The following is a 17,284-nucleotide window of genomic DNA, read 5'->3' on the forward strand; positions in this document are numbered from 1 at the left end:
TCCATCCATCCACCATCCATCCATCCATCCATCCATCCATCCATCCATCCATCCATCCATCCATCCATCCATCCATCCATCCATCCATCCATCCATCCATCCATCCATCCATCCATCATCCATCCATCCATCCATCCATCCATCCATCCATCCATCCATCCATCCATCCATCCATCCATCCATCCATCCATCCATCCATCCATCATCCATCCATCCATCCATCCATCCATCCATCCATCCATCATCCATCCATCCATCCATCCATCCATCCATCCATCCATCCATCCATCCATCCATCCATCCATCATCCATCCATCCATCCATCCATCCATCCATCCATCCATCCATCCATCCATCCATCCATCCATCCATCCATCCATCCATCCATCCATCCATCCATCCATCCATCCATCCATCCATCCACCATCCATCCATCCATCCATCCATCCATCCATCCATCCATCCATCCATCCATCCCTTACAGAGTTTTATAAGGGCTGATACCTATCTTCATGATCATTGTGGTATGTCCTGGACAGGTTGACCATCCAAGTTATAATAAATTATATCAGATATTTTTCCTGTTCCTTAAAAATTTACAACAAAGATAAAAGAAGACTGCAGGAAAGTCTAAAGCAGAAGTCCACAAACTCGGTCCTCGAGGGCCAGCGTCCTGCACGTTTTAGTTCTCTCCCTGGTGGTAGCAACAACTTTTCAGCATGTCAATGTTCTTCTTGGGACTTCTAATGAGCCATCATTTGATCCAGGTGTGTTAAACCAGGGAGAAAATTAAAAGATGCGGTATGCTGGGCGTCGAGGACTGACTTTGGGCACTTCTGGTCTAAAGGCTCCAGAAGGCTGTGACATTTAAGTAGCCTAAATGATATAGAAGATTTTAAAAGCAGAAATTAAAATTGTAAACTCCTCTGTTGGCAGGATGAAGAAAACTGGAAAAAATAAATGAAGCATCTAGAATAAATCTTTTTAAAGATGATGGTGTTTGTGATACGTAATCTAAGTGTGAGCTTAGTTTGACATTACTGACTGTGAACAATGCTTCCACATATAGAAATATACTATTACCAGTTTTTTCTCTTGTATTGTGAACTGATAAAACGTATGCAAAGCTGTTATCAATAAAAAATAAATAGACAAGTTTTAAATGATTCAACTTTAAATATATGGCATTCTATCTCAGAATGCCATATATTTCTCCAGAAGTATACAAATGAAGTATTTACAGAATATACTGCATAAGGTTTCAGAGTGGGATGAGAAAGTTTTTCAGTATAATCTCAGGAGTCAGGTAGGGTTCCATTTCATGACTGGTTTTGTTCCCAATTACTTCAATCCTAATACACATGAAAGCAGGAAGTTCATCCTTAGAATAAACAAAGCAGCTTATTACCCTGGCAGTGTGACAAGTAACGGACACAAAACTAGATATGGACTGTAGAATCGGAGAGGCGGCAGCAGTGCTACAAGAGCTCCTTATATGAAGTCTCTGCCACTATGCTTTGTCAAGCTGTGTCTGTGGAATTCTATTGTCCTGTCAGCTGCAATTTATGTCCCTGACACTTGAAAAAGTACATAACTAATAAACAAATGAATTATTTATTTATTTTTTTTGTTTTTGCTGATGAAGCATGTAAAGATTAAGTTCGACAGGATAAGTATTGCGACTTGCTAATCATTGCCTTCAAACAATGTGAAGTCATACAACAGAGACCGACTCTAATGAGACAGAACACAGGCACCATCCAAAAAAATGTCTCAAAGCTCATGGAGCCACACAAGCAGTGAAGAAATGGAGAACTGAAAGATGTTTGCCATCCAAAGTGTAATTCAGCAAACAAGGACTTTAGTCAAGGTAAGTCGACAAGAATTTTGGAGATACTCACTCTGGAGTTGTTTAACACTTTTAGTTATGCTTTTTTTTATTTTTTTGTACACATGGTGATAAATCTCTAATCAGCTGATGACATTTTTCAATTATTTGACTACTTTATTCCTTGCTTTTGTTTCTAGTTGCATTTTGAAGCTCAAGACATACAGTTCTGAGAAAAACGTAATTTTTTTCTCAGTTTTACAATATTAATCAGAACTATTTTTATATTTAGTTCATTTTTATATACATATTTACTTATGGTTGCTTTTCTGGACAATGGAAGCCAAAATAAAATTTGATTGAAAAGGTGTCCAAACGTTTGACTGTTGGTTCTATTTGTATATATGAACCAGCTTTTATCTGGAGATTTATGTTTTAACTCTAAGTTCTTATTTGCATTGAAAAACTTGGAACGTTGATATTTGACACATTCACATAAATTTGACAAAGAAAATGTCTGTTGCTTATGAGTTGCCAGCATGTCAGCATACAAACTATGAGGTGAAATGATGCATTGTAATTGTTAAGGCACGCCATATCAGACAAAAAAAATTTGCTATTTTGGGATATGTGTGGCTTCTAGCATTGAATACTTCAGACAGAAGTGGAAAACCAAACAGCTAACTCATCTAGTCAAAACAAGATTTTATGCCAGAAAAGCTAATATTGGAAAATTATTTTCAAAATAAGAGAGTGATCAATCGAGGCACTTACGGATCACAGCAAGGCGCGCACACACAAATAATTACTGTGTGTGGCTGGCCTCTCTGCAAACATGGCCTCCTTATTGACAGCTTTGTGATTCTTATGAGACAAACATACACACACACACATACACACTTTCATTCAATCATTTCACACAGAAGAATAGGCAATTACATCACAAAATTATGTTAACAGTTTTTGTATGAGAAACATATCAAGAGCCTGACTGCAAGAGCATTATGGGAGGGAAAAAATGGCAAAAGGATAAAGACAGAAAACGAATCAAGTGAGAAAGAACGGCATACAGTAGAGGAGAGAACAGAGAGTTAAGGTAAAATAATTAGCGGGACTAACATGGCGTTACTGGTAGCTGTGGTGGAAACGTCAGCCGAAGAGATAACTCCGCACTTGGCACATTTGAGCGTCATATTGTACAGTGGCACTGTCATCTGACTGCAAAGTCAAATTAACACGCTGTAACATACACAAACAGATACAAATGCTCCTACACGCAGACTCACAAAACAGGTGCGCAAATGAGCACACGCAGGACACTAGACACATACACACGCATTAAGTCACAGTGTTCTCGCACAGTCTCTCTCTCAGGGCTATAGATTTGGATGAGGTTTTGTGTTTCAGTGTGTTTAGATGTGAGTCTCAATGGGACAGGGTAAGTGGGACAGGTCATGGCCCCTACTGGATGTCTTCTTTTCTTTTCTTTGTTTACCAAAATAAATAAATAGAAAAATAAATAAGACTTTATGTGATTTTTTTTTCTATATGAAGCCAATATATTGGTAATATATTATAAACTCATCCAGCATGTCGCTCTCTATTGCTTTGATTCTGGTTGTATCCTTGATAATCTTTAATTCAAAGGCTTCCAATAAACCCATCCAAAGTCGAAACCACAAAACAATCTTGACAGCTCAACTAACTTCATCACAAACTACACATTTCCTCCGTTAAACTTAAGGCTTTAAAAAAATAACTGATTTCATTCGCACTGTTGGCAAAACCAGCTTCAATTTAAGTTAGCTGGTTAGAAAGTGAATCCCCAGAAATATTGGATACACCTTTTAAGAAATGCTTGGAACTTAACATTCTAATAGTTCAAATGCCAATTATACCCTAATATGCATTAATACACACAGATGGAGACCATCTTAGAACTGCTGCAGAAGCTAACATCTACAGCAGATATCAAACTCATTTTCAGGTTGGGTCATATCAAAATTATACATTTCTTCAAAGGACCAGTCTGCATTGATAAAACCTGTTAACATCAGTCTGTGATTCAGATACTTTTAGAGAAGGCCTTGCAGGCCCTGACGGCCCACCACTGGTTTAATTATATTTTGTCCATGAATACGTATTAAGTAATTACAAATGGTCTGTCCACTTCCTTGCATTGCTAGTCCCCTGGTTGCGCTACTTCCAGACGTGTATTTCATATTTAAGCATTTAACCAATCACATTTCAGCCGCTATTTGTTGCCAGGGTCAAAGAAATCTGCCTTGAGGCCTTCACAATCAGTTCTGGGGCCCCTGTAGCATAAAATAAATGTCGCTTCAACCAATCAGATTTTGAGTTAATGGCACCAAGGCCCTCTAGCAGGCGTAAGGAAATGTCAGCGTATTCACACGATTTGATTGGATAGTCCAAGAGTGTACTAGCCAGAGCTAGCAAACTGCATCTATAGCGAGCTGCACAAAGCAGATATTGTTGTGTTGTTTAATAGCTGTTTTGTCAACCCACAATGGGTGAAGGAGGAGAAGAAATGGATTTGGTTGGAGATTTACTGTTAAAGCGTTTCAAGAAAAGCTGGACATTGTGAAGCAAGGTCGGCGAACTCAGAAGCTAGCAAGCCTGTCACAACCGAGAAAAGGATTTGTCCGCCACTTTTTTTGTCTACTAACTACGAGCGGTACCAGGAACGCTGTAAATTGTATTGCTGGGAGTAATTGTTATTTGCTTTCTTCATGGAACTGAAATGAACGGATAATCTTCTTCAGGAAAAAAAGGAGGACGGATTTTGTGAACAAATAATCAGAATTTTTGGTGAGTAAAATCTTGCTATATTCCTAAATAATGCAATTTTATCAGATTATTTTCTATGCCTTTTTTATATGTGTCACAGCTGTACCTGCAGTGGAAGTTTTATAGCCAGAAAGTAGTTATTGAAGGTTGGATTGGTTCAAACGGAGCACTACTGAAGGCCGAGGTGCAAAATACACGGCCCGCTACTGTGTTAAACTGCCAAAATATCCATATAAAATATCCAAACTGCTAAAATATGTTTAGCAGTTTAAAATATGGCCACTCTTTGCAACATAGGCCTTATTCCTCGCGGGTTCGACTCCTGGTCCCGGCGACCTTTGCCGCATGTCTCCCCCCCCCCCCCCCCCCACCCCCCCATCCCCTTTTCCTGTCTGCCTACTGTCAAAAAAAAAAAAAGGAGCCACTCGCGCCACAAAAACTCTTCGGAGAAAAAATTAATAAATAATTTCAAACGTATTTTCACATTAATGTAATTTGCCAGCAAACCAATAAAAACTACTTTGGTTTGATTGATGAAGTAAACCTCGGCAGCCTCGAGAGCCTAGAGGAACATATAAAAAGCTATGGGTTTATGATCTAAGGTTTTCTCATTTCCACTGTTGGGGGTTCAGCCAACCAGAGGCAAGAAAAATAAGTATAGCTCCTGGATTCACTGCTAATGCCAGTAGTGTTTCAAGCAGCATCATGCTAATTATTCCAGCTTCCCAAGCTTCATTTTCTTCTGAATATTCTAGATTCACTATGGATCTAGAATATAAGGATTATTAAAAAATATATGCAAATAAGCAGACTTTCCACAAATAACTTGAAGTTATGATCAACAGAAAAATCTGGAAATATGAGAATTTGCCAATTGTGACCCTAAATTTCTCACTGATAATAGCACTTCGGATTAAACTTTTTGTTTTTGTTTGACAGTCAAAAGTTAGTAAAGGAGGAGGACAGAGGTCACATCATGTATAGAGTTGATGACAAAAGCATAGCAGACCATCGCGGACTGACATGTGATTGCCAGACTGCTCAACAACTGCAAATTTACACATATGATGCATTGTCAAGCAATATTATTTTCATAATAGGTGTGCTGTGTGTGCACATTTCAGGGGTGCAGATTCCTCACACTGGAGTTTGATGGCAGTTGCCACTGTAAATTATAGTGTAAACTACCAGAAAAAAGAAAAAATGGATCTCTGCTAAAAATTATATTAGGCTAAATTTTTATCTGAAGACTGTGGCTATGGTCTTTCTGTTTTAATGTTTAAAACAGAAAGAGCATCAGCCAGTCACATGTGCAAGGTGTCATTACAGGTTTATGTAAAACCCAATGTACTGTAAGTGAAAACATCCAAACAGTATTTAATTAGACCCCTTCTGCTCTTCTGGAGGATGCTTTCCATCCAATGCACTTTAAGGCCGGCATGCACTGCTATCTTCTTTAGCTTCATAAGCTAAAGTACACAGTCCACTGAGTTTATTGGTCTCCTGTCAAGCGTCACATTCTTAACTTGGTCTTTCATTTAAAAATAACATTCTATTTACAGGGCTGTGAAATCAGACACAGTTCCTGTGTCAATTGAAATTATTCTACTTCTATCAACAAAAAATATTTTACAGATATAATTGTTCTTCAGTGAAATATTTTTAGAATCTCACAACTCAGGATAATGCTGATTGCAGGCTGCATGGAGGCCAAGTATGATACTGCTGCAGACCTTCAAGAAAAAAAAAAAGGAAAAACTTATTGTCCACCAGAGACTCGTGAACATGTTTGAAATTTCATTCATCAATTATTTACAGGATGAAGGCTTTAGCACTGTTCGTCATCCATGTGTACACGCAACTCGGTTTGCTGCAGCTGTGTTGATAGTGGAGGAACAACTTACCATCCCAGGACAACCACCATCATCAGGGGCCATGCTAACTAGCTTTATATTTTGTGACAGGGTCTGCTGGGCAGAAGAATTTGCAGGGCAGGAGCAAGCAATGGGGAGGGTGTGAGCAGCATGTACATGAGGATGAATGACAGCACTAAGACCCTCCTCCTGACTGATTGGCTGTTTCTGCACAAGCATGTAGGGACATAGTTGCAGAAGGCAGTAGGAACACAGGAAAGAGGCAGAGGAGCTTGACTTTTTCACTGGTTATTTGTTTCATATTACTCTGTCAGGATATAGTGACATATTAAAAAATATATAAGAAACAAATAAGTCTAATTTTAGCGTGTTTTCTTTATTTGAGTCATCCATTTAGATGAATATCAATCATCAAGTTAAATAGCACATGCTTACAGGGGATACTTATAATTTGTTTGTCTGTTTGAATCCAATATAAAAATGACTAAATCAGAGATTCTGATGATCACTGATGAGACATGTTGTCTGGACTATATATAATGGAAAATCTCAACTGGATTTATGAGCTGTCATGTGATCTGTAGTATGATCCGAAGGCATCACGTTCACAAATTCTAACTATATCAATAATGCTACTGTAAGACTGGTTCAGAGAACAAAATGACCAATCTTGAAAGATAATAAACAAATGTCTTACAAGATAGACTTTCACTACACAATAATTAGAATTGAGGAAATCTATATTTTGCAATGGGAAAACCGTAACAAAAAAAAATAAAAACAATATTTTTTCTTTAGAAATACCATTTTTAACATAAGAACAAGTTAGTTGTTAAACATACACTAGAGGTCCTGCTATTAAAAAGCTATTTGAGCTTTTTAAGCAACACAGTTTCTCTGAACTGAAGAATACACCAGCAAAATGTGTTTGGCTGAGACTTAATGTTTAATAAAACATGACACCTGATTACTTTGATATAGTATTTACTAATCCAAAAAAAGATCTTCATCTATACACATAACATAACAAAAGAAGTTAGGCTAAACTAAATGGGAGGATAGCTTAAAAAAACATCACCTGCTGCAACAACAGCTGAATACAAAGTTTGTGGATAAAAGTGTTTAAGTTGTTTGTTGAGAAAGAAACATGTTATCCTTTCATTGCCTGGACATCTCCTTTCATATTTAACTTGATAATGGATTTTAAATTCAATGTTCAGGCACAGTGAGAGCTGACCTCATGATGCAGATAGCGCTGTGCACCCAGTAGGTAGTAGGGGGGCTTCAATGACCTTCACTGAGTTTGATTCTTCACTAACAGTTGACTGATGTTTGCCTGGTCACTATGCCACAGAATAAACAAGAAACAAATTGTTTAATTTTTAACATTTTGTTCCATATTTGAGGTCAGGATCACTATTCGATTTATCATTGCAATCAGGCTGCAACATTGAGATTCCCAGCTTAATATGCTAGATCTTTTATTCATCAGGCTTTTTTTCTGTGGAACCAGCACCCAGTTTTAGTCCACGAGGCAGGCACTCAGTATAATTTTGAGACGAGGTAAAACTTTATCTTTTATTAGTGCTCAGCATTAGACTGGCTTAGGCTATTCTGAGCTATTGCTGTAGTTATTTTTCAGTAGTATTTCAATAGTATAGGAGGACAAATTGACCACTTTTTCTCACTTCTTTTTTTTACTACTCTCAACTTGCATTATTTGCTGTTATTTCAACTTAACGTTTTGTTTTCTATCTAAAAGAAACAAGAAACTACACCTGGCCTGGTATTCTGACTGGCTGTGGTACATTTCAGGAGGAGGACATCACCTGAGATAATATACTAATTATCTCATTAACTAATTGTTCTCCTGCTATTAATGTTTTACTTATAATGAATATTAAAAATAATACAACATCAGATCGTCTGTGTCTTTTTGTCTGTCTGTTTTTGTGCAACTCTGCGTTAAAAGTGTCATTATTTACCAAATGACACTTCAACTATAAACATTTATGAAGACTCCTTCAACTGGAATATATGCACAATTGAATTGAAAATATTTTTGTAATGTGTCTCATGATGAAATTTTTTTGTGAATTGGTACTAAATATATATATTTTTTAAAGGAGAAAAAACAAGTCAAATACATTAATACCTATGCCAATAATCAATCGAAAAGTGTATCTTCTTTCAGTCCTTAAGAAGCTTTCTGTATGATTCTATTGATATTTTTTATGATTGGAAAGTCTCCTGGAAATCATCCTAATCACAGAATTTATCTGCTATTCAAGTTGGGCTGGGCAACTTCCACAAGTCAAAATTACTTTGAGTCAGATAAAACATGGGGAAAAGAAGTTGATTTTAGATGTAAATCTGAAAGAGGTATGGAGAATGTTGAACCATTATGTAAAATAATTTTAAAAAACGTTTATGACATTACTCAGCATAACTCAAGTTCTATTAGAAGTCAAACTCATTTGTAACAGCATGACTTTCTATGACATGATATATCATTACTGTTGCATACTTTACATGTGCAATGTGCTTGGTTTAAGAAACTGCCAGGGAGCAACACTGGAGAAAAGGACTATTTAACATCTGAATATGAGCTAATAAATACTGTACCATTGTTATCATAACATTTGATTAGTTGCACCTTCAGTGCCTCGTGTTTCAAAAGAAAACTAGCCAGCTAATGCCCTGCTTGTAAATTTGAACTGGGTTCCTATTAGGAGTTTGCAGAGTATCCCATTAGTCTTCAACATATGTTACTTTTTACCTGAGTTGATTTAAATAAATTAAAAGATAAATGCTGCATTTATAGTGTGGAATTATGTTTTGTCTTTTATTAATGGGATTAGATTTATTATTTTATGACAAAATTAATATTAATATTAATACCTGCTAATGCAGGTATTTAAGCTTACATTAAGTAAATGAGTCTGATCTGTTATAGTAATATATAATAGGTCTAATATGGAATATTATGTACCAGAGATTGTATAGGTTTCAGGTTTTGCTAACTGGACTGACAAAATCTCAGAAGTAGCAACTTCTTATTAGGAAGTATGATTCGTAAAATTGAAACTGTTAAAAGTAACCCATAATCATCATTTTATGCAGGCAGGCATGGTGGTAAAATTCTAGAATTAGTTTGTTTTGCAGCTTGAGGTGTGGCTAAAATCTACATAACTATGAGTTATTTGAACATATGCCAGATATAACTGAATCCTTGTGGGCATCTTTTCTGTCTGATCTCCAACAGATGTAATTTGCATTTGATTAAAATTAGTTGATTAAACTGCATGACTTGTTTTTGATCTCTCACATCATGAACCTCGGTAAAGACATAAATTTGTGTTTAACACTATACAGTAAACAACAGTTTAAACTTGGAAATGTGATCCTCAAATATGATCAGTATGGTCATTATAATTATATACATAAGTGGATCTCTCAATAGACATCTGATCTCATCAGATATATCATGAAGGTATAATTTTCACTACATATGAATACTTTCAATATATACTATGAAGCAAAACTTCTGAAAACAGTGATGCAAACTTGGATCACTTTTGGGTTGGGAAATGTATGTTCATTTTTCATTCAATTTTTTATTGATAAAATATTGATGGACAACTTGAGGAAGATAACAGATGGTTTTCTACAAGGATTAACAGTCTAAAGACAGCTGATGAACAAGCACCCACCTGACCAAATGAATCACACAGTATTCCAGGAGACTAAGGCTGATCAGCAGAGTATTAGCTGGGCACAGCTAGCCACTTACCACTGTTTTTCTGCCAATGTTTAGCCCTTGGATAACAGGATGGCTATTTCATAGCTGCAAGTAATCATACTGTATGTTAACCTGGAAGTACAACTCTGCTCTCTTTTGTTTTTGACTGGCTTCATAGAAAAGGACATATCCTTGGTGACAAAGCGGTATGTCTGAGGTAAAACTATGTCCTCATGCTGTGAGTATATCTGAAATAGTGATGCATTGAAGGTTTTGGGGAGCTACCTCCACTCATCAATTAATGGGGCACTTAGCCTTTCACTTTGGGAACATTCTGACCAAAAAGTAAAAAAGCCAGTCTCACTGCAGTCTGGGCATCAAGAAATGTAACAGGTGCACTATAAACCATTTTTCTGAATTATTGGTTGTCTGAGATTTTTGCCAGAAAGAAAGAGTCTTCTAGTAGTGAAAGTTAAAAAAACATGATGTCTATAATTTTGGCTTCATGTTCACATGACTGGATGGAAAAAGTATCCTTTCGAGAACTTATTTAGAAAATCTCCAAATATTTTGGACAAATAGAACAATTTTCAAGCATGAACTCAGACATTCAGACACATTATAGCTCTTCTGAATGACTGTGTAAGAGTTGGTTGGTCTTATGAATAAAGTCTTAAAGTACTGTGTGATTTATTTAGATTTCATTTTATACTGCTAATCCAACAAGCCAGTTGGATTAGCAGTATAAAATGCTAAAAATGCTACTTAAAGTATTACTTTAAGTATACTTTAAGTAATACTTAAAGTGTTTAAGTATTACTTAAACACTTTTAAGTAATACTTCAGATTACATTTTACTTCGCAAGCGTGGGTGATCATCTAAAAGCTATGAAATTAGCCACAATGTGGCAAATTAGTACTTGAATATTTTTTTTTAAGAAATGAATTCATTGGGTGGCATGTATAAAATCCAAACTATAGTACACCTATTTAAACATAAGTGACAATCTTCTTGTTTTAAAGAAGACAACCGAAGGAGAACTATGAAGTGAATAATCAATATATCATAAAACTATGCAGACCAGAAAAACAGTAACAGATTTATATCTGAGGCATTCTTATTTACAATATATCAAATAAGACCATCAGATACCACATAAAATATTTCATTCACAACAACCATTCTGAACCAAAGTTTTATAGAGAAGAAAATATTAATTGTACTGCCCTTCTGCTGTGAGTTATTGATAGGAAAAAGTTAGCATTTCTCTAAAAGCACTAGAGACGTCATTAAGGCATAAACAGTGTTAGGTTCTTGCCAGCTAGCAGAAGGCCGGAAAACTGCAAGACCAGCGAAATAGTGGGGTGTATAGGCAGGAAATAATAGTGAGCCAATCATTGATGCTTGCTAGAGGAATCAATTTGTTTGGTAATTGGCAGGGCTGGTAGCCTTAGAGAGGAAAGTTGGATGGGCAGATATTTTTACCCAATCACTGATGAGATGAGAGGGGGCTTCTGAGACAGATGTGTTCCTGATTGGAGAGCCCTGAGTGAGAGAGAGGGGATTCTGTGCAAACTCAAACATGACAATTCAGACAGCAGAACGAATACAGTGAACAGAGAGATCATCGGAGAAAGCAAATACTTTTCAGAGAGAGAGAGAGAAACAAATAAAAACAATCATATGTACCAAAAATGCTCATGGAGATGGAAAACAGCTGGAAGAGTAAAGGGGATCAGGGTGAGTTAGAGTGCTAATTAATAACTCACAAATTTCATTAAGGTAGCCTACAAATTCAACCAAAGGTCCAATGTCATTTGGAGCTTAATTTCATGTGCAATATGAACAAAATATATCTTATAATGTGCAGAGAATGTTTCCATAACAACCAATAGCACTGCTTTCACTTGCTTATGTCGGCATGAAGCATACCTCCACCCAAACTCAAGCAATTTGGATGGAGGGAGAATTTAGAACCTGGGCACTAAGTAGAGCTAAGGCACATAGGAACTAAGGCACATAATGAGACACCAATGAATGTGTGCATATTTGTGGTTTCAGCCAGTGGACGAAAGTTGTAGCGTAGAAGTGTTTTGACAAATTCCACCATCCATCTTTAAAGATTACTGGGGTTTAAAGTGTGGACAGGTGTTTCATGTGTTTGGCAAACCACTAAATTTAGTATTCAAAATTGGATCAAGTCATAGCTGAACAATTTGCCATGCCATCATATTTGAGAACACAAGAAAAAAAGGTCTGCTTTATTGCCAGCACTTTTCTTATCAAACTGACCACCTTTTTCCTGAGTGTTCTCAAATATGATGGCATGGCAAATTGTTCAGCTATGACTTGATCCAATTTAGAACACTAAATTTAGTGGTTTGCCAAACAAATCAAACACCTGTCCTCACTTTCAAACCCCACTAATCTTTAAAGGTGGATGGTGGGACTTGTCATCGACGAGAGAATGGTATCACCCTCCACACCCAAACTAAACATAAATACCCACAACAGGCCATGCATGCCCACATCCACATAAAGGGAAAATCAGAGGTCAATTGGCCAAACATGCATGTTTTAGGATCCTGGGAGGAAGCCGGAGTCCCCAGAGAGAACTCTTGCATCTACATGGAAATTCCACTCAAAAAGTCTCCAGCTGAGATTCCATATCAGTATTTTCTTCTGGATCCATCACTGGTACATTCTTATAAAGACAGCTGGGTCATTAGCAACCAAAATCCACAAAAAAATGGACAAATCCAGCTTGTCGATTAGATCATTTGTGACCTTCAAGTTAAGTACGTGGTGGAAGTAAACTGAAATCTCAATGAGCCTAGAGGATAGTAGGGATGTTAGCTTCCATCAGTTGCTGACATAATCTCATTTAATAATGAGAAGCTTTACTTGAATCAAAAACCTCTTTGACAAAACATTTCTATCACACTCCTGCAAAGACATGTTGCGCATTGAGCTGCCACTGGCTGTTTATAACATAATTCCAGAGATATCCTGCACATGTAAGCTTTCAAAAATTAAGCTGGCATTGACAAACCAAATGAGGAGAGTAAAGGTGATCTGTAAGATCCAATAAAGAACAGTAAAGATACGTATTAAAAAGTTTCTTATCTTTAGGGTTAAATAAGTCTGAGATTGATGAGTTCTATTATATTATACAATATTATACTTTGGCTATTGACTATTACTGCTTTGGGACAGAAAAGAAAGAGAAAAAAAATACCATTGGCTTAGCTCTACTTCCTGCAGTCTGGCTTGTAACATGGTTAGAAACAACCAATCAGAGCCAAGAGGAGGATCTTAGTCAATAACAATAGTGTGGTGTTTCCCAACCCTGGTCCTCTAGGCACACTGCCCTGCTTGTTTTAGGTGTTTCTTTGCTTCAGTCCAGGTGATTTCAATTGACAGGTGTTTGCTGAACTGCAGGGCAGTGTGTCTTGAGGACCAGGGTCAGGGAAACACTGCCCTATTGTATGTGCTGCTAACAGCCTCCCCCTCGATATCTCCCAGGCTACACCTTGTTCCCCACAGCTAGCATGACATGTAGGTTCAAGCCAGTTAGCATGGTTATCCATAAAGGCGAATAAATAGGTTTCCTTTAATGAGAAGTTGGTGTTCCACCATTAACACATTAACACATTGAGATGTGCGTACCTCTCAATGTCAATCAAACCTGAGGATGATTGACAGTGGAATGTCCCTCCTCCTGACTCTGATGGATCATTCAGTCATGGAGCAGTGCATTTCTGCAGATGGCAATAGAGCCACAGGCAGAAGAACTTGTTTTTTTTCCACAGACTGTCTCAAATTTTACTGTTACGACATGGTGACAGTTTTAACAAATATGTAAGAAAAATAAAATAAAATAAACATTAAAAAAATAATAAAAGTTACATATTGGGGATTTAAAATGTTTTTCATCCAAGCTTCATTGTATGGAGAGGAAGTTGTACATCACATTTGATGTGGATCATATGGAACCAACTTGTTTCATATGTGTAGAATAAACATATATCATGCAGAATTAAGAGAAACATAAGGTCTCTTTCAGATGAAAAAGCTTCACCCCTGGTCAGCAACAGTACAGCTAAATCATAGTCTCTCACTAGGTACTGTAGCACTGAGCTATTTACTGAGATGTATAAATGCAACTAAACCGTTTTCAGAAACGCAATAGAAGATTGAGATAAGAACGTTAAACCCAACACATAATTTGTTTTTACACCCTGATTCCCTTTACTGAAAAGAAAAAAAAGAAGTAGGATTAAAAAGAGGATAGATTTACAGAGCTTTTACATCAAGAGCAACACCTACAAACAGAGAGCAGCTGGAACAGAATGCAAAACTTCAGAAACACAAAATAAAGCAATGAGATAAGTCATCAGTTTGCTCAGTTTGTGCAGGACCAATAACCAGACAGTCTTATACAGTCATTTCTTTTTTTGGTCTAGTTCACTCAGAGGATTCCAGTGTCAGATTTAGCTATTTGAGTTGACCATTATTTCAGAGCTGAAGCTGATAACAGCCACTATCCCCTCCATAAGTAGACAGCCTGGTTATAGGTCACTGTGTAAAATGAATGTGTGATTTAAGGCATACCCCGCCCTCTCCTTTAGTTTCATATCAGTAATGCCATCTTTGGAGACCAGTTTGTTAAAAACGAGAATCCCAATAACCATGTTAACCTGCCAAAGACAAGAGGCACAGAGTTAAAGCAGAAAAAAGGCACTTTCATTGCTTCAGAACATGCAGCACCACTGTAGTGAGGATGATGATGGTGGTGGTGTCTACGATGTCCAGCATGCATAATGGCTCACAGAACAGACTCTAGGTAAGCTCACTGTTGGCTCTGAAATCTAAAAACTGAAACACATCTTATTAAATTTGAGTCACAGGCATTAATGAAGCAAAAAATGATGAAATCATAAACATATTTTAAAGATTAAATAAAATTCATTCAGAACAGGAAGGATGAGCAGCAAACAGAAATATACATAAAATATGAGTGAAATCAAAGGTGCTGGGAGTAATGGTGCATGGCTGATTAAATGAATTCCATTTCCTATTTCATGTATACAAACATTTCTACACATAATCAGACAATAGAGTGAGCCAGGCTTTCAGTATGACTGCAGAGTAACAGTCAGACAGGTTAAAAACTAACTGCCCCTCGTAGAAAGGACAGGCCAAGAACTGAACAGAGAACTAAAACTATTATGTTTATAGATGTCTGGTTTTGAGAGTTTAGAGGACCGTTAATATGTCAGTTTACCACAACAGAATGTTGCTGGCTAAGCTGAGGCCGACCCTTTTCTCGGTGAAAAAGCAACTGTGAGAAGAGGAGTTTTTCTTGTCGAGCTAATATTGATGTTTGAAAACATCCTTATTAACCATTTTCCATGGACACTTGCATTCACAGCAGTAATTAATATATATTAATAAGTATATATATATACTTATATATATATATATATATATATATATATATATATATATATATATATATATATATATTATATATATATATATATATATATATTTTATACAATGACTTGACCTTTATTTTTTTATTTTTTAATTATGTCCCTTCATCATAAAACATCTGACACACCCTCAATGACTAAAGCAGGACAGAGCCACATAAATTATTTAGAAGGTTGGTCTTATTAAGGTGGAATTTGGTAAAATGCAGGACAATGGTCACAATTAAGAACAGACTCCAGGACACATAGATGGTGGCATTATAAGACCTGGAAGGGCTGCAACTGGACTAACCTTCACAACAGTGAGTGAAGGATGTTGTATGTGAGTGTAAATATATGTGGGTGTGTAAATAGGTATATATCATTATGCATATATGCAGGTAGATGCGTATGTATATATATGGGTATATGTAACACTTGCATCTGGTTCAGCAAATATTATTTCAGATTTGTCATTATTGTTTTTTTGTTTTGTTTTTTGAAAGATTACTGGAAACAGGAATATTATTTATGCTATGGATTAATTAATGGAGAAGGGGTATGATTATATAAGTTAACCATCATCATACTCCTTTTCAGATTAACGGTCACCAAAGAGGTTGTGTATTTACATGTATTTAAGTATGTACATTTGAGAGTAAGGTATTGCATTTACACTTAGAAACCTGGAAGTCTTTATTATTATGTTTTGTTTTTGCTGGTGAAATGTCTGTCTGAAATAAATTATCAAATCAAAATCAAATCAACGGTCACCAGACACATACACTGCATTATAGGATAGGAACTATAAATAGAAACACAAAAAATGTAAGAATATTGGAAGACTAATGAAAAATCTATAAGTGCTCCACATACTACTAACAACTTTGATTAATTGAAAAATGTAATATTTATGTTTTTACAACAGTAGTAGAAGCATCCTCAGCTAGAAAGTGTTAAAAACTAATTTCAATATTATATTACTAAAAATGGCCTTGTATAAGACCTTAAAACACTGGAAGTTGGGTTTAATTTTGGCTTAGTCTTTACTATCACAACAATTATGAAATAATTATTTAAATATGTAAATGTGCAAGTTAGGAATAAACCTGGAACACGATAACCTCATAACGTTAAGCAACAAAAAAAAAAAAAAAAAAAAAAGAAAAAAACAATGGACAGAAAAGTAGCAACAAAAATTAATTTGTCAAAATAAATCATTTGTCTTGATAGGCATCCCAATCCAGGCCATACAAAGAGGAACAGCTCCAGTATTTGCTGCTGATGTGTTCTAATGTGTCTAACGAGGCAACTTACGTGTCTGGTGACCTTCACTCCACTCAACTGCCAACGCCACCCTGTTCCTCTGGAGAACATTCTTTACATGGCAGCTGTTCATGTAAATTAACAGCTTTATTCATAAAGGGCCATTCAAGTACAAAGGAACCCAAAGTGCTTATCTAAATTAACACAATTTTTTAAAAAATAAAATAGATTATAAAAATGTTCCAGAATAATTTAGAACTGAAATTGAACTCCAAATCTAATCTTCAT

At 36.3% G+C, this 17,284-nt stretch overlaps 1 protein-coding gene across 9 annotated transcripts in view; it reads right to left on the reverse strand.

Moving 5' to 3' along the window:
• Nucleotides 1–17,284, reverse strand: part of adgrb1a (adhesion G protein-coupled receptor B1a) — a 178,769-nt gene that overhangs the window by 15,895 nt on the left and 145,590 nt on the right. For 5 of the 9 annotated variants that reach the window (XM_055041770.1, XM_055041766.1, XM_055041771.1 and 2 more), the window contains 2 exons: nucleotides 14,868–14,953; nucleotides 2,948–3,046 (listed from right to left, as the gene is read on the reverse strand). In XM_055041770.1, coding sequence (XP_054897745.1) covers nucleotides 2,948–3,046; nucleotides 14,868–14,953 — 185 coding nt within the window. Of the gene's footprint in view, nucleotides 1–2,602; nucleotides 2,693–2,947; nucleotides 3,047–11,738; nucleotides 11,799–14,867; nucleotides 14,954–17,284 lie in introns of all 9 variants that reach the window. The other 4 variants (XM_055041773.1, XM_055041769.1, XM_055041767.1 and 1 more) reach the window with 3 other exon arrangements.

The sequence above is a fragment of the Poeciliopsis prolifica genome, unplaced genomic scaffold, assembly GCF_027474105.1.
Source record: "Poeciliopsis prolifica strain line A6 unplaced genomic scaffold, Auburn_PproV2 SCAFFOLD017, whole genome shotgun sequence".
In the NCBI taxonomy this organism is placed as follows: Eukaryota; Metazoa; Chordata; class Actinopteri; order Cyprinodontiformes; family Poeciliidae; genus Poeciliopsis; species Poeciliopsis prolifica.